This window comes from Tachysurus fulvidraco, chromosome 8 (assembly GCF_022655615.1).
Source record: "Tachysurus fulvidraco isolate hzauxx_2018 chromosome 8, HZAU_PFXX_2.0, whole genome shotgun sequence".
In the NCBI taxonomy this organism is placed as follows: domain Eukaryota; kingdom Metazoa; phylum Chordata; class Actinopteri; order Siluriformes; family Bagridae; genus Tachysurus; species Tachysurus fulvidraco.
The window spans coordinates 15,110,808-15,132,918 of record NC_062525.1 but is presented as its reverse complement, the minus strand read 5'-3'; the positions used below and the strand labels follow the sequence as shown (position 1 = coordinate 15,132,918).

At 41.4% G+C, this 22,111-nt stretch overlaps 1 protein-coding gene across 4 annotated transcripts in view; it reads right to left on the bottom strand.

Moving 5' to 3' along the window:
- LOC113637116 (transformation/transcription domain-associated protein) overlaps positions 1-22,111 on the bottom strand; it is a 62,044-nt gene that overhangs the window by 2,791 nt on the left and 37,142 nt on the right. For all 4 annotated transcript variants that reach the window (XM_047817113.1, XM_047817116.1, XM_047817115.1 and 1 more), the window contains exons 53-69: positions 21,697-21,984; positions 21,068-21,205; positions 20,868-20,980; positions 20,489-20,624; positions 19,179-19,370; positions 16,985-17,180; positions 16,539-16,804; positions 15,243-15,343; positions 12,474-12,675; positions 10,657-10,818; positions 8,641-8,731; positions 8,184-8,383; positions 6,767-7,028; positions 2,588-2,813; positions 2,225-2,442; positions 946-1,130; positions 201-404 (exon numbers count right to left, since the gene is read on the bottom strand). In XM_047817113.1, the coding sequence (XP_047673069.1) occupies positions 201-404; positions 946-1,130; positions 2,225-2,442; positions 2,588-2,813; positions 6,767-7,028; positions 8,184-8,383; positions 8,641-8,731; positions 10,657-10,818; positions 12,474-12,675; positions 15,243-15,343; positions 16,539-16,804; positions 16,985-17,180; positions 19,179-19,370; positions 20,489-20,624; positions 20,868-20,980; positions 21,068-21,205; positions 21,697-21,984 (3,180 nt within the window). The remainder of the gene's footprint in view (positions 1-200; positions 405-945; positions 1,131-2,224; positions 2,443-2,587; positions 2,814-6,766; positions 7,029-8,183; positions 8,384-8,640; positions 8,732-10,656; positions 10,819-12,473; positions 12,676-15,242; positions 15,344-16,538; positions 16,805-16,984; positions 17,181-19,178; positions 19,371-20,488; positions 20,625-20,867; positions 20,981-21,067; positions 21,206-21,696; positions 21,985-22,111) is intronic.

The following is a 22,111-nucleotide window of genomic DNA, read 5'->3' as shown; positions in this document are numbered from 1 at the left end:
ATGGATCCCTTGAGAGGATCGAGTCTGTCTGGACTGTATGTATTCATAACCACTAAGGTTAAAAAAGTGCAGTTATACGACCTTTTTTTTCCTGGATATTTTTTTATATCCAGATCTAGCGGAGTTACAGAACTGCATATTTATCAGTAACTCTAGCCACCTTGTGTGCTTTAACTATATAGTAGCTGAGCAGTCTTTACTTGGGCAATCTGCAGCATCTCAGGGTTGAGTCGGTTGAGGTGCAGCATGAATTCGGCCAGGCCGATAAGAGCCAGCTGGATAGTGAACATCTTGCGGAAAGTCCAGTAGTCTGTTGCGTTGGGGAAGGTGTGAAGAGCCCATTCCTTCAGCATGCTGCGAGGAACCATGTTGCCCTGTACTTCCTTCAGAATGTCCCGCAATACCTGTACACATGCACAATAAATGTTATGCTGTGTTTAATAATCATGACTTGGAACCCCAATCTCCAACTAAATAAAAACGAGTTCAGCATTTGATTTCAATTAAGCATTGTGATTGTTCTTAACCTTTAAATAAGTCCTATTTTATGCACAAGCATTTGATATAGATAAATCATGTAAGATTCTTAAAATTAGAACATTGTCTATACAGTTCAGTGTATTTAGGCTGGACGTATACGTAGTTAAATTGCTAGAGTTTTGCTTACAAAAGATAAACAGGCATGTATTGTTTTTCCCACTTGAACATGTCATACCTGATGTAAAATTGAAATTATAAAAAAATAACTGCATAACATTATGACAGACAGAATGAATAAACAAACAGGAACTTTAGTTACATTGAGTTCATCATTTATTTTGCACTAATGTCTTTAAATACTTAAGCAATTAGAAAAATTGAAAAGGTCCTATGCACACTTGAGGAGGCCGTCAGACAGTGCACCGAGTGAAAAAGCGTAAGGCTCCAGCGTGATCGATGTTTTACCTGATGGCTGGCCTGTGTTCCTCTGGCCTGTACCGTAGCTAATCTGTCATAGTAGCGGGAGATGGGGTTGTCATGCTCAATGCCTTTCTTAGCACAGCGCTGTTTGTAGATCTCCACCAGTGAGAGGGATGAAGGATTATCCTCCACCAAGCGCATCTGAGGAGACACGGCCACCACCCTGGGCACTGCACAACACAGCACAACACAATCACATTTAATGGAGCCAGACAAAGACCGGCTTAGTAGAAATAAGGCTCACTTTTAGAAACAGACAGTATTATGCTATAAGTCTCAAACTGAATTACACACACAGAAAAATAAATAAACCCCAAGTGTGGAGATATATTTAAAATCCTATAGAACAGTAAACGATGAAGAAACCAAAGCGCATCCATTAACCATCTAAACATTTCCACAGACGCGCCACTGTCGATACAATCGTTCCATTTACACAGTGAGTGAACTGAGACTGCAATTCCCCAGTCATATCATTTTTAAACAAAAGCAATCCATGGCTGAAAGAGCCTGTGAGAAAACACCTGTGAGGAGAGAGCTCTCGGGAAAACGCCCACGAGCCCTGAGCACATGCTGCAGGAAACCACTAATATGCAGGTTTGCACAGCAAGTACTTCATTAGCTTAGAAAGACAAGTGACCTGATAATATGTACTAAAGACAAGCAACTCAAGCAAAAACAAACAGATCACCAAGGAAAAATAAGAACCCTATAAGGCTTCATAAGGTGTATGTACAAAAAGTACAAAAATATACAGCTTCATATGACAGCCACTAATGCAGGTCTAATATATACACTAGCCAATCAGGGATGTCACTAGACTGATGGATAAATAGAATGAGAAGATAAAATCTTTAAAAGTACAAAAGGACTTTATTTTCCCCAAAGCAAACTGTGTCAAATTTATCAACAGCACATGCACTCAGCCTTACACACGAACTAAAGAAACCGCTTCAGTATTTTAGCTTTAATATATGAAATCAGCTTTTTGTTCATAGCATAATACAACATTCTTTTCAATGAAATAACTTCATTTATCCATTTTTTTTATGTTTTGCCAGAATTGCTTTTTCCCCCTTAGTGTGCTGGGCTAAAAAATAAATATTTTTATCTATGGACCTCTGTGTGATTTTACATCAGTGCTGTTTTATCTTTGTTCAGATCTCTCATAGGTCACAACTATAGCTGCGTACTCCTATTCAAACGATGCATATTAAAGCAGACTGTAATTAAGATGTACTGTGCTGAAATGTGAGGATGGTACCTGTGAAGAAGAGATGTCTCTTGGTGGTCTCCTTCCTCTTCTCCAGGCAGGGGTTGAGTAGGCGTAGGAGCTGCAGTACCCGTTCCTCTCTGCGTGACTCTGTCAGACAGGCATCATTCATCACCAGGTATGGGTAAATCTTTCCGTTGTGCCCACGGATGTAGAGGCGGCGAGCAGCAGTGTTGTGCTTCTGAACTATCTCCACCCTGGGCATGAACCTGAGGATGAGAACACCACCTCATGGGTTAATCATTGCATGGGGCATTTTGATAGCTCTGGGGGAAAAAGAGGTGTCTCGAAACATCTTGCCACATGAGTAGGAAGGCAAGAGTGTGCGTGTGTGTGCGAATAGATTTTCTTTACCTCGCTATCTTGATGTAATAGTGTGTGGGCTTGGGCATGAGAAATTCTCCTGGGATCTCCACTTCAGCTGTCTGGGCTGAGAAGTTGCTAAGGAAACGGCATTTCTCCTCAATCAAGAAGAACTTTGGCAGTTGTTTGGTCTTGGCTTCCAAAATCTTGATCCATTTCTTTAGTTTAGAGATGAGATTGTGCAGCTTCATAGAGCCGGGTACACTGAAGTCAAAATCTGCACCAGCAAACAGAGACATGACAGAACGACAAAGATAAGACACAGGAGAGAGTGGTTGTTTTTATATAACAAAAATTTAAAAAAAGGAAGAGGAATGGAGACAGGAGAGAATGGGGGGAGAGAAAGAGACACGTTATCTAAGGATCAGGAATAAGAAGTGCTGTTCTGTGCTGTACTCTCTCCCATGTTCCTCTTGTGATGCGAGTCCACAGATAACATCAGTGAGCATGGAGAGGGAAGCAAAGTGATTACATGCTCAGTTCAACTTTTAAATGACATTGGCTGATAAAGAAGGTGCAAAAGGTGCAAGCTTAACACAAGCCATGTTCCTAATTTTGGAGACAACCTCGGGGCACAACTTCATCATAATGCTCTTTATTCATAATGCTCTAGTGCCTCTCCGTTACTGTAAAAACAATCCAAAAACGGTCTTGCTATTCAGCCTGAGCTTTAAAAGAATGGCAAGGTTGTCAACACCTCACGATGATATGACGGTCCTCACACCCTTCCCATGTCTTCAAACATTTGATTGAAGTGCATAAGATTCAAAGCCTGTCACAGTGAGCTGTCAGTCAGCCAGGAGTAAAGCAGTGAAATGTGCCTCATGCATACTGATGTGCCACCTAAAGATTTCTGACTGCCTTCATGGCACGTAATATTGTCAGTGTTTTGAGTGTCATTTTGAGTGGAAACAAACTGCCACAAGCAAAACTCCTATGTTAACAGCCACTAAATAAGACACAGGCAACACTTTTATAAAAAAAATTTTTTAGGTGCTGCCATATCCTTCCTGCTCCAGAAAACCTGCCTTTTGGTGAACCGACTACTAAACTGAGGTCAATGTGTGTGAGAAAAATTACATAGTGCCCTGTGATGGATGGGCATCCTGTTCAGGGCATGTTCAGGCCATGTGGGAAATTGAAGCCCCTCCCTTTTTTCCCCCACCTCAAAATACAACAATAAGTGCTTTCTAGGCTAGAACTCTCAAAAGTCTGTGCAAAAGATGAGCTTCCTGACTAGATAGGTAACATGACTGGCCTACATCATTTGTTTTCTCTCCTGTTTACAAAGCCCGGGGTGCCACAGAGGCCGGAGTTTTCCCCATTTAATAACAGGTGCCTCAAAGTCAGGAAAGCATTTGAAAATATCTATTTTTTTTTAAAAGCTGCTATTGTTTAAAAATAAAAAATAAACAAATAAATGCATAAATAAATAAACAAATGAATATATATATATATATTTCAGCTCACAAAATTCCACTCCAGTTGTTTTGTTTGTGTGTTTTGAATATGAAAAATGTACAGTACCTGTATTTATAATTGACAAATATTGTATAAAAACACAGTAATAAAAGAGAATGTTAAAAAAAAACTGGTTTTACTTTACGGAAGATGCACACTGAGGTTGAGGGGGGATTAAAATAGGCAGAGTTTTGTCTCGTACATACACTTTCGTTCACTTACTCACTACTGTACACTCTTAATGCTACTTTACACTTAAATGGAACTTAATTAAACTTCACTAAAATTCTAACTGAAATTCTCTTAACTAAACTTAATTGCTACAATTTCTGTTTTCTTTACATTAATTTTGCTTAATTTTCTTCATCGCTTTTCTCTTCACTTGTTTTTGCCTTTTTTGTCACTCTTTCCTCACTAATATCTGGTTAATAAAAACCTGCCTGCATATGAGGTGCGGTGTAGTCGCACAAGTTAAAAAAATTTTAACATATCCAACGCTCAAAATGGATCCAAAAATTACGGATCCGCAGATGGTCGGCACCTCACGCAGCGCCTTTGCAACTCTCCATAGGAAATGAATGACTTCCGGTTTATCGGCCGTCGTTTGTCGTATGCAGTGGAAAGGCGGCTTTAACCGAGTGAGACGTGGGAAGCTGAGGCGGGGGAAACGAGCAGACGTGGTTGTTGGGGATTTTTGTTTCGGTGGCGGCGGCTTGGATGCTCGTATCTCAAGGCAAAAAATTGGTCGAATCACAGCTTGTATCTCAAAAAATTCGTATGTCAAAGCACTCATATCTCGAGGCATCACTGTGTGTGTGTGTGTGTGTATGTATGTGTGTATATATATATATTTTCATAAATGCAGATAATCCATAGATTACAGTGTGTGTGTGCGTGTGTGTGTGCACAGACACAGCGTGAAGCGAGATCTCGGCTCCAGAGCCTGCCTCCAGATCTGTGCTGCTCTTGAGAGCACTGTGGCTCACAGCAACATAGAAACAAACACCCTTCTCTCTGACTTGTGGACACAAAGAATGAAAGGAAGATGTTTTCTCCACCTAATAACCAGCCAGAGTGTAGAAGTGGCCAAGAGCATGCAACAGGCCCAGAGTGCGGGACCTGTGCTTTCTGTGTGTGCACAAGCTCTGTGCTTTAACTTCCATCACAGGACCATCGCAAGGTTACGGCTTGACTAGAGAAATACATATTTCATAGCATCAGACTTGTAGTGCAAGTTACCAGGAAACTCAAAAAGCAGCAGAGGCCAAAATTTCTTTTATCTGTATATGATGGATTGGATAGAAAAATAGAGAAGACAAGAAGATTCTTAAGGAAGAGATGAGAAAAAGTAATAGAAATGCATCAGACATGCAGCTATGGCAGCCACCCTCTATAAATAAGGCAAATGGTTTGGCTATGATCAGATTAAATGGGCTTTGCCTGGCAAATTATGTGTGGTGTAAGCGTGTGTACTCTCATGAATAAAATTACTTTTTCTATCCGTCATCTCACTTTTGAGAACCAACGTATGCTGCACAGAGCGGTGGAAGAAAGAATGTGAAACAGCTGGCACCATCACATCTGCTTCACACCCTCATATGGTCCCTCAGGACACACAAACACACACACACCTTTAGCTAGCATTTCTACAACTCCACAAGCCTGAGGATCTGGCCTAAGGAAAAACGTGAGCGTGAGCTGGAAGTTGAGTTGTATCCACAAAAGGAAGGCCTCATATGAAATGAGAGATTTTCTATGGACTTTTCACACATCTCTTGCCATGTTTTCCCCTAGGCCAGGTGAACCAGGAGAACTGGAATGATGCTATATTATGCACGGGGAATAAGGGAAAGTCTTTGCCCAGTCAGGAATGATAATCAAATTGTAAGATTATTTTGTCATGCCATAAGTAGCGATTACCATCTCCATGCTAAATGAGAACATAACCACATACGATTTGCCTTCTCTCAGAGAACCTATTTTTTAGACATTAAATAGGTGGTGGGGATCCTCCTCTCGGAAATAACACATTGCGTTCAGTAACAGTTTGATTGCGTAGGAATTAATCAGCATGTTGCTTAATTCAGTGTTTCACATCACCCAGTGTCCTACAGTCATCCTGCCACACCTTATGAACATAATCATATGGTTCACAGTTATCTCCTGAGCCAGGTGGTGTTAATGTTTAAAACTCAAACTTTGCACATGCTGTCTTTTACATTTCAGTCGATTGATGTTTTGCACAATACATTACAATACCTTATGTAACTGCTGCTATAACTACTGTGTTCATTCCAGTATTTCTGCACATGCAATATGGAATGCAGTATTTACACTGGTCGGCACTGTTTGTGTGTATTGTCTTGTGTATTGCCTTTTGTGAAATCTCTTGTTTTTTTTGTTTGCACTGTCTTTTGTCCTGCACTGTCTTTGTTTTATGTAGCATCATGGAGAGACATTGACTCATTTCACTGTGTACTGCAACAGCTATACATGGTTGAAATGACAATAAAAGATTCTTGAGTTGAATCCTGATATTCCTCCATAAACACACAGCACAGTTTGATTATGGATCACAATGAATATTGTGCCTACTAAAGACATTGGGGATATTTGGAACCCTGCATCTGTAGTATTTGATGGACTTGCCCCCTTAAGGCAACACTTTGGTATCATAAGTGGCAACAACGTGTGTGTATGTAAACTAACCTGTGGTAAACTGGCCCTTCATCTTCTGGAACACAGGGTCCTGGGCCGTGGCCTGAGCTCTGCGAGCCAGAGACTCGGAGGCAGCGCTGGAGAACATCGTGGAGACATTGGAGACGTTCTCTAAGCCCACTCCGAACGTGCTCACCAGTTTCTTCACAAAGTTCAGAGTGTGGGGCGTAATCTTAGCATCCGACACGGCGCCACTTTTTTCGAATGCCACAGAGTGGCACTTTGCCAAGCCTTGCTGGAGCTGTCGTAGTACCTGAGAATGAGAGCAGGCTGTGAGGGGAAACTGTTTACTGTTCTTCAATTCTCTGTTCTTCAACATTTAGTACAAGCCAATCCTTAACTATACATTCTTTAATATTTCTACTTTAAAAAAAGAAAAAAGAGAAGTGATAGAAAATCTTCCCCTTGTCTGATACTGCCTCAGTCCCCCAGTGTGCCAGATGCAGAGGGCTGTCCCTCAGGACAATGTGTTCACAGCCGTCACCTTCCATTGTCCCTGTAAAGCCTCAGCATATCACTGCATCTGCTGCTGTCATGGGCTGCCCATCTCCCAGTGCCTAGTCCCTCTCGCTCTCCACAGCCATCAATCACACCTCTCTGCTCACCACAACCCAATTAGCATGAGAGCAAAAGCCTCCCCAACACTGCAAAGCCACTTTTCACCCTGACTGAGCCCTGCTCCAACGCCTGTGTCAGCTTTCATCTACACAACTACAGAGACACTGAAGACACCTAAAAAACTACTGCAAAGCCATTCATGCCACAGCTCTGTAGAAATCTGAAATTACTAATTCATTTTTCTATAACTTTAGCCCCAGCTCTGACAGTAATTCCAACCATAATTATATAAAAAAAAAATATTGCAATTAATCTAATATTAGTGCTTTTAGTTGCATGGTGGCTAACCTACATAATCAAAACCTAATAACAAACGGAATAAAATCGTGATGCTGTTTAATAAAAAAAGAAGAATGTAAAACAATTGATATAGTGATGTTTTCTGTTGGAAGACATTCATTTAATATTTATGGAAGGAGACTCGGGTGTCAGAGCTTTGTAACGGACACAGTTTTCCATAATGGTGAAGTCTTCAGGATTAAGGACTTTCAGGTTTCTCACTTGAGTGACAGCTGCACATATATTTTTTAAATTTATCATACATTTTAAGTGGTGAGAAAAATGCTGGCAAAGAGGGAAAAAAACTGAAAAAAATGCACATTGTTTAAAGTATATTTTAATTTGGCCTATTTTTATATAAACCTTCACCATCAGGTGCTAAAAAGCTCTGCGGTCTAAGTAGAAAACATTTGTAAGTATCATGCATCAATCACATATACACGCTCAACACAAACACAGGCTTCATCTCTCTTGGGACTAAATGCATTGCGCAGTTGGTGGTGTAGTCTACCTCCTCATGCCAGTTCTCTCGGAACCACACCATCTGGTCGACGATGCCCTCCAGAGATGAGAGCAGTGTGGGGTGCAGCTCTCGCTGCATGTGCATGATGCGGCTGCAGCGCCACATGGGTGCCGTGGCCCGAATGGGGCCTGGATCTGATGCAGAGTGGCTCTGAGCTCCCACTGAGCTTGGCTGTTGCTGTCCAGAGTCTAAGGAGACACGCACAAGCGAGCACAAAATCAGTAATAGCATACACACTGCAGTACCAGTATATTTTAAAAGAGATCTAAGCGCTGTGTAAATTGAAAGGTCTCAGGCAGTTATTATGAATGCAGGAACCAAATGACTAGGATCCAACGTCTATGAGCATGCATAATGCTGCAGTAGCAATTCAGAGTGTGTACAATTATCCAGCCATATTATTATAAATGCAAGAACCAAAAGGAGGCATTTAAGTCGAACTCACCGCTCTTGTATCGTTCCCGCTGCTCGATCTTCAGTGTCAAATACAAAGTTCTTATGGGAAAGTACACAGCCTGAGGATAGACACGTCCCACCTGAAAGACACAGGCGCAGATTACACTTAAGATGGTCCCTGCAGGGCTGGTGCTAGAGCAGCACGTCGATGACATGTCTTCAAACTGCTGTGTGATAGCATGGGATTTTGAAAATGAAACCGCAGCAAGGAGAAGCAATAAAAATGGACAAACATCAAGGGCAGATTAAAACCTTGGCTCAATATGACATTTTGTAAAAGCTTGTCATGTCTGGACAGGCCCTCTCCCTTTGAGATCTGCAGTGCCCTTGAACAGCCTCAAAGAGCACTTGGAGAGCAAAGCCTATTCATCAAAACCCTACTCAGCCGTTTACGCTAAAACGGCTAAGAACAATATCTGTGTGTAATCAGAGCTCAAGGTCATGAAACTATTTTACTTCACACCTTGATGATCATCAGCATTTTCCACTTGCTTGTGGACACACCTTATTCCCAGCACTAACTACAGGCATAAAAAAGCCTACCCAGATCACATACAGTTTCAAAGCACCTGCAGGGAACCTCAGCTCATACACCAACAGTACCTGACAAACAATATGACTGTGTATAAAGACTGTATGAATGTTGGCCGGACTGTTTAGGGTGAGACTGTAGCCAACAGGATGAGCTTCTCCTCCAGCAGCCCTTCTAGTCGTCATGTCTCTGCTGGACAAACAGCCATTAAAGTGGACACCGGATCCGCAACGAAGCAGACCGCAGTGGCGAGCGCTAGCTAGGTGTAAAAAGACACCTCAGTGTCTGGAATGGCCTTCATATGAAAATAACCAATAAGTACAGGGAAACTTTGGCTTTAAGAGCTTGGTAAGTAGTGCATTAAAAATTAAAAAGGAAGAAGGAGAAAAGAACACCCCAATAATCAGGGACACTGCTTGTTATATTATAAGACCTGTATGCGCTATGTGGGGTATACAGCAAGGTGTTGGGTTTCCTTTGCTTCCGTTTCATCTGTGAATACTTCATAGCTCACCTTCATCAATTTTTCAGCGAACGTTTTAAAAACGTCCCGTCAACTAAAGTGAGGCTAAATAATTCAGCGACGGAGATTAAGGTGCTCCATTCACTGGAGACTTCGCTTGACAATGTGGAGAGCTTCTGCATTCACCCTTCAATCAGCAGCAGGCAGTGACAGCTCTTAAGATCAAACTCAAAACCTCCTCCAGCACCGAGAATACTGCTGTCTCATTTAACAGAGTTGTCAAGGCTAGTCCATCCATTCAGCATGCACACATCCCCGTTTCATTGGTTGATTATTGGCTTAAGTGGCCTTAATCTTCCAGCTTAGCATCTTGAATTCAGGGGAGCATTTGGGGTGAAATTGGCAGATTAAGAGGCATTGCACTTATATATCCGCACAAGGAGGAGGAGACACACGGCTGCATTCTAAACATCTATAGAGAGGTAGAAAAGGAGAGAGGCAGGTTTAGGTTTAAAGTTAAAAGCTCACATCCTTCGTTCCGAAGGGCCCCTGGAGCCGTTGCCTGCTGTTTGATGTGGAGGTGCTTTTAAAAGGCTCACAAATAAAACTCCATCAAGCAAGGGAAATTAGGCCTTCATTTAATTTCCTTTGTTCCTCCAGGTCCTGGGTGTTTGATATTAAACTCAGCAATGATGCGCTGCATAAATAATTCAAGAGGTGGAGGGAAGGCAGTAAAATTAAATTTGATCAACTAAATTTACATGATGCCAAGAACAAAAGGGACCAATTCTGATTAGTTTACTGATGTGCAGGTTAACAGGGGTAGACAATACCTCGGAGTTTTAGCATCTATGAATGAGAAAACGCACCAGGACCCGTCTCTTGTTCAGTTTTATTAAACATGACAAGCGATCATGACAAGCTCTTGCCTGTGTCTGGCAACAAATAATAAAAAAATGCACCCTGGGCCACATCACTGTAATAAAGAGTAGGATAATAGAGGTACACACCTGGCTGATGAGGTTGAGAAGAGGCTTGCCTTCAGAGCCTACTAGGCAGGTGAGGAGTTGAGGGATCCAAGCGAGCCACTGGATTGGCGGCACTCCAATGCAATACTTATCCACAGCATCTGCCAGTGTGTTTTTATCATCAAAACTCAGCAGCCACAATACCTGAAATAAGACGACTCGGTGTTGATAAGATCACATGCTAAAACATTACATAAAAACACTACATACAATCGTGAAATATTTCCAACACAAGTGCCTGATGACATTAAGTATAAACCAGCTGTCTGTCTAATGAAAAGCCATTTAAGTGCACACATCACAGAGAATCAGACTCATCCACACAACACTGGTCTGAACTTGTCCAGATCACCATCCAAATGAGCAATCCTCACTCGTGTGAATTTAACACCCGCTCAGCCGTACAAAACAGACCTAATGGTTTGTGAAATCATATCATCGCCATCACACTCCGTTTGCTTGTTAGAAGCTTCTGGAAGTAGAAGGAGGGGGGTTGATTGCAGGTGAGGCTCAATCTCTGGAGGCTCTGATGGAGACATTAACCCCGCGATGGGCCACCAAGGCCACACAGCTTGTGGGTAATTACTGATAATCACTAGCCATCTATTCTCATTTATCATCTCTAAACTGTGCCAGCGGCGATGTGTAGTACACAATTGGATGGTAGTGCTCCCTACATAATCAAATGCCCTCCCGGTGTGTGTCAGACCACTGGAAAAATAAATACCCGCAAGCAACTGGAGCGAGAGTGCACCCGAGAGCATAGAAGCATGTGTGCAATGTTCATACAAAACCAAACATCAGCTCTAATAATATAATTGCAGACATTATCCACGGTCTGTATCTGCCTGCCACCTCTGATGAAACTGGATTAATTTCATAAAGGGCTGCTTTTGTTTACAACAATTTAGGGAAGAGATGGGAATAGGGGAGTTGAAAAGGGCTGATGGATCCCTGGCTCTTCGTGTTCCAATAAGCGTCCGTGGCAGCACTGTGTAGAGAAATCTGGTGCAAAATTCCTAGAGCAGTAAATCCGGTATAATTATTAGTTATATGCACTTGAATTGATGTATTACAGAAGCCTGTTCCCCTGTCACCTAAACAAAAAGTTTCATTCAATTCTGTCTATAAGATACAACCAACGACCCCATCAGCATCAACATATTGATAACTTGTGTGTAGAAGCAACATGGCAAAGCAAATCCCAGGAGGAAAATCTATTTATTTATCAGATCGTGGCTACAATACGGTGGTGTTATAAAGACAAAAAGCATCCAGACCATATAGCTGCTGGTCACTATAAGGGTTTGAGACTGATGGAAAAAGGAACGCTGCTTATATAAAGGGGAATGTAGCCTTTTCTCCTCCTGACCTGCTGCTAGCAGATCACAAAGTGTTTATTGATCGACTGAAGCAGGCATCTCTGTAGTGGAAGGAAGGAGGGGGGTCAAGATGCACAAAGCTGCTTAGATTGGACTGACAGGGGTGGAATTAAGCTCTTAACCTCTAAGATGGTGGTGGGGTATCCAGCCAGGGTCTGCGGGGGTGGCAGTAATTGTTAAAGGGTTTCACAGTGCGCAGCTCCAGGCATCTAAATTGAGAATGAGCATTTATCCATGTAACAGCAGACCAACAGAAACAGGCAATCAGGGAACCTCCTTATGATAGTGTTCAGCAGTCAGCACCAACACATTAGCTTGCTATAAGATGCCTTTAAAGCTATAAACTTCTCCTACAACCCTCATTTAGGTCCGTCTAGCTGAGGACAGCAAAAGCTGCTGTAAGGCAGGAGATCTTACCTTGGCTAGGTACTTGCGTGACTTGCTCTCGTTTTGATGGCGGCAAGCGTGGAGGTAGCATGTGATCGCTGACACACCCAGGTGTAACTGACGATCTTTCACAAAGATGTTCTCCAGGTAATCGCCCCACATGGCCCAAGCTTTCACTAGTACATCATGCATCTGGACAGCTGCTGAGAAGGCTTTATTGGCTTCCTCTGATCTGCACAGAGGGAGAGTTGGGGAATAAATCCATTCCTCTACAATGATCAAGACTATCCACTGGGTCATGTGATGGACATATTTTTGCAAAAATAAATAAATAAAATAAAAATACTAAAATGTTGATTCCCTGTATAAAAGTGATAAAGAATCAATACAAATAGGTTAAAGAATCCCTGTTGCAAATAGGTCAAAGTCTGATGCAGATTATACAGTTATTGCAAAAAGAGCAAGGCTTGCAGATATGTGGAAATAAATTCAATATTACGTGGACACACCGGTCTATGAAATAAATAAGTTTTCAGTGCATTAGGAAACTGTGCACTTGGTAAATCCTGGCAAGGCTGATTGCATCTCACTAATATTAGCTGACAGAGTCTGATGTTTTCTTTCATCATCCAGTCTGCACCTCTGAGAGCCTTTCCTCAGTGATTATGCTTTCCTCAAGTTGGTTACGGAACTGCTTTTAGAACAGACCAGTAGCCGAGCTCATAAAACGACTTTATAAGGGACTAAAAACAGTTGAGAGGGAACTTAGCAACGTGGCTTAAAGCCTCAGCCATTACCACCATCCCACGCACACGTCTCCAAGTATGGACCAATGTGAAATGTTTCCCAGGGCAACCACTTATAAGAAGAACGTATAATGAGCATGTGGCATGCAACAGGATTGAGCTTGATTGCAATGGGAACCAGGGGAGCCCACATCCACTGAAGCATTCACTTCGTTTTGGACATTCACCATGTGCATCAAACACACACACACACACACACACAGTGGCTATTCCTTTGCCCAGTCAAGTGTTTAAAGTCTCCGTCTGACAGCACCATTTCTTTATCAAATCCCCTGTTAATATTTGCAGAGAGTGAACATGCAATGATTACATTAAGTGCTGCTGAGGCTAGGGAAAGTTTTGCTGATCCTAGAGATTTTACAAATTGCTACCGAGTTAATTATTCGGCGCTGTGTGTTTAATAAGCTGTTGCGATTCAGCAGTGCCCTCCAGAGTCACCATCACCCTGAAGGGCATTGTCACAAGCAGTGAGGGCAAAAGTTGGCATGAAACCCATTGAGCTTCAAATGTTCCTGTATAGAGAAGAGCAATAGTAATGTTCTGGAAAAAGGAAAATATCAATTTTCTATAGCTCAAAAACTTTCAACAACATTGTCCAGTTTCAACAACATTGGTGAGGTGCTAAAGTCTGCCCTGGCATTATGACCTTCTGAAGTATACTGTGGAGTCCAGAAGTCTGAAAGCACTAATAACAATGCTTAGTTTTTTTTTTTTGTTTGTTTTTGTTTTTTTTTTTACAAAGAAGCTCATCTGTAACAACTTGTGAAAAGTTGAATAAGAATTATTTAACAATTGGTTCATTTTCACTCGAGCTGATGCAGACACCACAAGTTTGTGTAAAACCTGATGATCCGTGTTAGATCAAATCCATCCAGCCTGAACGCCGGTTTTCAATAGAAGGGATGCGACTCACGAAAAATCTGACCTTTTGAACAAAAGGACTCGTTCGATATTAAGAATCTGTTTAAAATTAAATACTGAACTAGCGATTATGCATCATCCTATAAATTGATTAATAGTGTAATTAATTACAGAAGTGAGAGTATTATCATACTTTATCAACAAGCAGATATTTCCAGTTAATTAAAATCTGAATTACAATAAAAATTAAGCTTATTTTGCCTATAGTTATAATTATAATTTAAGATTAAAACATTTTTAAGCAGTTAAGTACATAAAATCTGAAGAAAAATAATTTGAGGAGGAAAGAAAGCAGCATTGAAGTTTTACAATAATTTTAAGTGTGATGAGAAGCAGTGATTTTTTTATTTTTTTTTAAAATAATATATATTCCTAAGAGTAGGTTCTTGGTGGATTAATATTTAACTCTCTTTTTGTCAAATGACATCCAGTACATTGAGTGTATAATGTAAGCTACACTAATGTGCTTAAAGGATTTTGATGCTAAAAGGCAGAAATTGGCTTGGAGCTACATACAGACGTTCTTAAAATGAGGCTGCTTCTAAATTACTCACATTCATACATTTCAACTTGGTTCTCGAGAACCGCCAAATTGAGGATTCAACTGAACAAACCCCAACTGAACAAACCCAAGTGGCGTCAATCATTGTCCGAGAGGCAATAGCCATTATCTCTATCCGTGAATGCAGGATGTGAGGTTAATTAGTCATCATCCACTCATATTGGCTGCTAACGACTGCCTTGACCTCATTATTGGCCTACTGCTTCAGGAATGATCATTAGCGAGGAAAATAGAAACACAGCTGTTTATCCGTCTTCTCCATTATGCCTCTTCTCTGAGAATGTTCATTAAAAAAAAGAAAGAAAAAAAAAAAGAAAAAAAAAGTGCTCTAAATGGCCAAAGCTGTCTGCCAGACCATCATCCCATTTCTTTAATGTCAGACTAAACCAGCATTCAGTGTGAAGAGAAGGACAGGGGGAAGAGAAAAAAAGACTCAATAATGCTACAAAGGAAAGAAGAGAGCCAACCAGACAAGGACGAGGCACTTCAAAGAAGGGAATCCACACTTACTTATTGATCTGGGCTAAGAACATGCCCTTGAGTGCGTAGAACTCTGCAGTCATCTCCTTGGTGAAGTACTTGAGATTGGTAGACTCAATCACCTCAAGCCCCTAGTAAGCAGGGGGGGGAAAAGGCGTTCTGGTGATTTTGCACAAGTGATACAGCAATATTATACAACACAATATTAAAATAAAAACTTCCTGATAAGGTAGTTTTTTTAACCCATACTTTTTTGTAGCCCATATTGTAGATTATTTTTGTACATCATCTTTTACACCCCATAGGTTTGTCTCCACTGGCCATAATCTATTTAAACCTGCAATACTGTCATGCCCATAATGAGACAGCAGTGAAGGAGAAGGCACACATGGGGTAAAATGGCAGGTGGAATAATTATAAACCAAAGGCATAACGTCCTCAGTCCACCATTTACACCATTGGCTTTTATTCCGCCAAAACGCCTTTAGAAGAGATACTAGAAGTAAGCACAAATTGTACAAATCAGGGTACAAATTACAGAAAAAGTGAAAGAGCCCACGCCTAAGTTCTTGATTTGAATGAAAAAGCTGGCTAAGACCATACAGGCAATGAGAAAAAGAAATTATTCTGCTCCCAATCAATTCCCCTGATGAAATCCAAACTACTAGCAACTCTGCAGTATGATCCCTGATAATAGCACCTGCCACATTCTCATGAACAGATTCTACGAAACTAGTGCTAGAAAAGTCTGGAGCTACTCCTGAGAACACTGCAGGGGCCATCAGCTGGGATCAGGCAGAGGCAGAGGCTGAGACCGAGGCAGCGTGATGAAAGGAAGGAGAGTGGAGCAGCACTATTAATCAGGCTTAAAAGGATGCTGGGGCCAATCCTTCCACCGCTCATGACTGACAGCAACTGAGTCATTCTCACAGTAATAGAAAGCAGAATTATTTAGACTAAAGCCCTTGTTTTAAAGCAAATGTACAAGGAAATACAGGTCTAATAAATAAAATGAAAGAAGAAATGAAACAGGGACTGGTAATTTCATGTCAAGCAAAAATATGGGCTGATAACAGAAGTATCGATAATATCAGCCAGTTAAAATGAAAAAGTCGATTATCATGCAACAAATTTTACCCCTTAATTAACAAGATTCAATCAACCATAGATTCCTTAACATGTAGCCTAATACCGGAGACTGGGAGTATCATCAGTTAGAAAACAAGCTTACAGAATGAGCTAGTATTAATAAGGATTCTAGCTTACTTACATTTTTTAAAGCCTGACTAAAAGCACTATGATTGACAGTGAGTTTCTCTCGCTCACCTGCATACACTCATTCTTGCCCATCACTCCTGCCAGCTGCAGGTAGCATTTCACCTGCTGCCTGATTTTCTGAAAGCAGTCAACAATGGGCACAGTGGGGATGGTGTGGATGCGGCTCAGGATGTCCAGTGCCACATTGACCAGTCCCTGTTTGCGAGCGATCTTGCCGTACTGGATGATGGCTGAGGCTGAGGCATGCACCCCCAGCATGGCATTGTTGGTATTGGGATCATGCTGTGTGTTACTCTCATAAGCTGACACAATGGCTGCACAGATATTTAACACGGGTTAGCAGACAACTTTCCTCTAAAGCCATAAACATTTAGAAATTTCACTAGCGAGTCAGAAATCTACTGAAACCGTCTTGATTAATAAATAAGAACCATATAAGAACCATATTGTGCATTATCTAATGAGCTGTGTGCAGGTTGTGTGTCCAAGTTTACCCTGGTAGTGGTGTTGACGCCACATGAAGATGCTGCTCCAGTGCGAAAGGTCATCCGAGACGATCGGCAGTCGGTTCCGCCACGTCTTCACTACAGTCTTCATATCGTGCAGGCTGGTGTTACGGCCCAGGTTGGCCGGCTGAAGGCCCATGTTGATCTGAGCTGCCTCCTGCAGCTCAATAATCTGTTGGGCAGCCTGTGTGAAAGAGGCAGAAGGATGGACAGATGAATCCCTAACTGTGGCCACAGAACATACCATTGCCTCAGTTTAGGCTCATCAACATGATTGCAAAATCAGAAATCTCTCAGCAGTTACATTTTTTTAAAACAAAGTCTTTTAGTTCTGCTTAATCCAAACCACTGGCAGGCACCTCAAACTCTCCTGCATACAGCAATCACAAACCCATTACTGCGGCTGTATTGCAGGCTTATGATCTTTATTGAAGAAGACAAAAAAATGGAGTGAAATGATGCCTGAGGTGGCTGGGCAAAAAGGGTGGATCAAAGTATCTTCTAACTCATTTATCCCTAAAGACAAGAGAGAGACTGTAAGCTGCTCAATGTGCTCTTGCCTCTGTGTAATCATCCCATCAGACAAAATACAAGAAATGTGAACCGACAATAGCCTTGCAAAATGCCTAGATTTAGAAATGCAATCTATTTCTTAATATTTCTTACATGTTTGTGAGTGACTGATTTGAACACATTATGCTGTATTGAAATCGATTCAGTAAAAGTAATGCCATCACACACACACACACACACACACACATACAAATGCTTATTTAAAAACTTTATGATCATTAGGACTATATGATCATAATCACAGAATGACTATAATGACTTGGCTCATTGTGAATTCTCCAGTATACAGATTACACAGAAGGAGAAAAACAAGGAACCGACTGCTTACACACGAAGGATGAACGTGCTTGAAACGATCATTTCTGTGGAGCAAATCAAAGCTTTCGAAACAAAATAAATGGGGAAATACAATATTTTTCACAATTATCAGTTAATATCAGCTGATGCCACATTACACTCTTCATTCCAACTGCCCATTCATCATGTAAATGTAATTTTCTCATAGGTATTTAATCAAACGCTATCAGATGAGGAAGGAAAAGTAATTACTGCCATTTTAAACTTACTGCTTCACACAGACACACACACACACACACACACACAGTCTTCCTGTCTGCCCCAACACTTTTAATCTTATTTATTGGATAAAGGAGGCGTTCCCCCCATCCCACACTGTGGTACATATGCAGGATTATAGCAGCAACAGGAGTATAACATTTCTTGGAAACTCTCCCACTAAACAGACTTGACAGAGAGAAACACCACATCTTTTTTGACCCAAAACATATAACTATAGAAACAAAAATAATGAGCCAAATAACATCAGTTCCATGGAACAATGCATGCTGTTTCAATGCTATGGCACAATTATCATTTGCCAAAATCAACTTTTAGGTTGCAATCATGTAATCATATTAGCCTACATTTGCGTATTTTAATTTATGTTAATTTCTGAAAGCAACACCAGAAACAAAATTAAAAATTGAAATTGTCCTAATTTGTTTACAGTCAGTGAAATACTGCACACACTGGACAAGCATTGATCTGTTTTATGAGCTCCAGGTAGTGACAGTACTGCTAGTCTTGTGCAGCTACAGAAATCACCTAGTATGGCAGACGTAATCTGCAGCCACACATCACCTTCACTGTTGTGTACATGGCCTGATTATGCACGTGCTTCTCAAGAAATTGCAACACGCTCTGAATATCAATACAAAGCACCTATATTCATGGCGCCAGTAGTCCTGTTAACACACACAGTCATTCCTAATGACTTAAGAAGCCGTCACCGCAGGAGACAAGTCAGCATTACTCACAAAACAAATAGTTAGCAAAGAAATGTGTCAGAACGGTAGGAAGGAAATTACGCAACAGAATGTTCTAGTGAATGATTATGCATATAATACTGAGAGCACACAGCATAATGCCAGAGCAGACTGCATGTTACTGCATGGCCTTCTGATCTGATTGTGCAGTAACGCAATTTTGCCAGACCGATCTATAAACCTTGCATGTATGAAAATTTGTACAACACAGACAACAATAAGCACATGGCATACTGTGTACTGAGAGTGCCTGCTAGCTGGCATGTGTGTGAGACTTTCCTGACCTGCAACAGGGGGGTGTGAACATGAGAAACGATGTGAGGCAGTCTCCGCCACTCTCTGATAGCCAGGCTGCTGGCCATCTCCACCAAGCGCTCAATAAAGTTGAGTTGCTGCTCCTCTGGGTGACAGATGGCCAAGTACCCACGGTGCATGTTCACCTTCCATGCCATCTCCTTAGGACAGCTCAGTTCCACCTGACACACACAGACACACAAAGACACACACAGACAGCAATTCCTTTAAAATTCCAATCAGATTTTAATTATTTTAGATTATGGCCCAAAAACACAATTAGGGCAAATTCAAAATGGCTTCCAACTAACTACACATGCTCTCTACATAGGGTATAACACTGCCATTGAAGAACCTACAAAATCCAATAAGTACAGTTTTTTTTTAATGCTACTTAATACGAGATCTGATACTTCATTTATTCATTATGTGAAAGTACATTGTAAACTATATCTTTATTCAGAACCCTTTCCTTTATCAAGCGACACACCAACGTTACGTACATACTACAAAGAACATCCTGGTAGAAAGCACCCGTACTACCAAGTTAATCGAACAGTATTATCTGAGATATTAGTCAATTGATTTTAATATTGTGAATAGTAATAATATTAGAATTGATTAAACGTGTCAAGGAAACAGGAAAACAAAAAGCTGTTGACATTCAGCTGGGCAGTGTGTGGAGAGTGAGCTAAGTTCCTGCTCAACATTTTGATGAACATCCCTGCCGCAGAAATTGCCATATCGTCTTTAATTAAAAGCTGGAATATTCCAACTTCCTGAGAGCAAAAGCTACTACAGAACACTGCAGCATCGCACAGCACAAACAAATCTCTTCCCAGCAGATGTTTGCGCAATTATTCAAACACGTATCCGTAAATATTAGATGCACAGCAATAAAGGGGAAGGCAGAGAAGTGGGCCGACGGTGCCGGACAATTTAATTAGGTGTCACCTTAGAACAGAAACCTCAGTGGATTCATTCCCAGTCTCCTTGAACAGGAGCAAGAGTATTTATAATGTGTCAAGTGGCATCATGTCCTTTTTCCAGCCGACTTTAAAAGACAGGGCCATAAATTAACCACCAACAGGGAGGCTACATTTCTGAAACGTTGTAAACAACAGCTTCCTGTTTACCACACAGTTTGCCTCGGTGTTCTACTATTCAGACTGATCTTTTAATAATGATTAAGGGTTGTTAAGTTTGGGGTTATATCCCCGCTCGTGGTTGTCAATCACAGAAAAGTGTAGGAGATGATAGACAGCTAAGGACCAGGGGATGTGTGTTAATATGGGTTTACCTGCACCAGTGCCTCCTTCATGGCAGCCCAGTTGGAAACTCTCCAGGCACACTCCAGCACCAGGTATGGGTTGGTGTGACCTTTGGACTGGCCGTATTCAGTCAGCGCCTCCCACTGGTTCAGTTCTTTAGAACAGCTGGAACAGAGGAAAAACAAGCACAGCCCATGATTAAACCTTTTCTGAATACATGCCTCACAGCAAAGTAACTCAACATAAGCCAAATTCCATAAATTGAGTTTTGGACGGATTACAAAATCCAGCGTGGCTTTAGGAGAGGAACCTCTCATCTTTGGCCAAGTTCTGAGGGAATGTTTGGCTATGCAGAAGAGAGCTAAGACAGGTCAGCTTCCAATGATTTAAAAAGGCCATGGAACCTACCGGATCCAGTGATCCTCCCATAGCTGGTACTCAGGGAAGATTGCAGGAGACGTATTTGTCCTCTCGTGCTCTTTGCGGGCTTTTTCCATTGCTTTCTCATAACTCTCTTGTGCCTGGTGGGAGGAAATTAGCAATTTATGTATACAGAATGAACAGGAAATGATGGGGTTTTAAAGTGAGGATACACCGTGTTCAAATACCTGCTCAAAGAAGCCATGCTGCTCATAAGCAATGGCTGTGCTCGTTTCAGGGAACTTGCAGCGTTTCTGCCACAGCCCTGCCCACATGTCCTCTTCCTGCAGCAGGGAGTACAGCTCTGCCAGCGAGTCCAGGATCTCCTAAGGGAATGAAAACAAAAACACACAGCTTAGAGGCTATAAACAATACTGAACCACATTGTGCATATATTAAAGGAACTGAACATTTTAATCCCTTTATACATATATATAAATCATAAAGGTACAAAGCATCAAAACGTATGAAGAAGTCGGTTTCGGTTTATGAGTATGTACCTCACCCGTTCACCTGGAGGTCTGCTTTGTATACATAGCAATCACTACAATGTCAACATTTGCAATCTTACAAGTTTCAGAATATTAAAAAAACAAAAAACAAACAAACAAAAAACTTAAGAATGCAATCAAGGTTTCTTTCAAATTTGTAGGTCAGATTTCTCAAACAGATACACACAGCACGTGAATGGTCCAAGCAATTGGTCTTACTCCTGCACCCATGAGGAGGAGGACCTATACTTTTTCTACCAATCCATAACACATCGTTAAATAATAATAATAATAATTAAAAAAAAAAAAGAGAATCCTGGGGCTACCTGCTGAGGGGGTGTGATGCTCTCCTGCTCATAGAACTCGGTGCTCTGTTTGGGTTTGATGTGAAGGCTGAGGCCTTTCTCAAAGGCCTGCTGTTCCAGCATGAGGGTGGAGCGAAGCCATAGATTGTGCGTCTTGCCTAGGTACTTGAGCACACAGGGCCTGATGGGGATGGGAGGAACACACTGCGACATGGCCTCAACAAAGCAGTTAAGTGCACTGGGCTGGCAGTCTCTCTGAGCCTGGTGACTGCCGCTGCACAGGAATGGACCCATCTCCCCAGACAGGGCCTGCAATGGGGCCATGGAGCACAAGGGCACTTTCAGTATTCATAGAATATAGCTTTTAAAAATAGATTATTCCACTTTGGGAGTGAGGATATTGAATGGCTTTTATAAAGCATTAATCTCTTGGTAA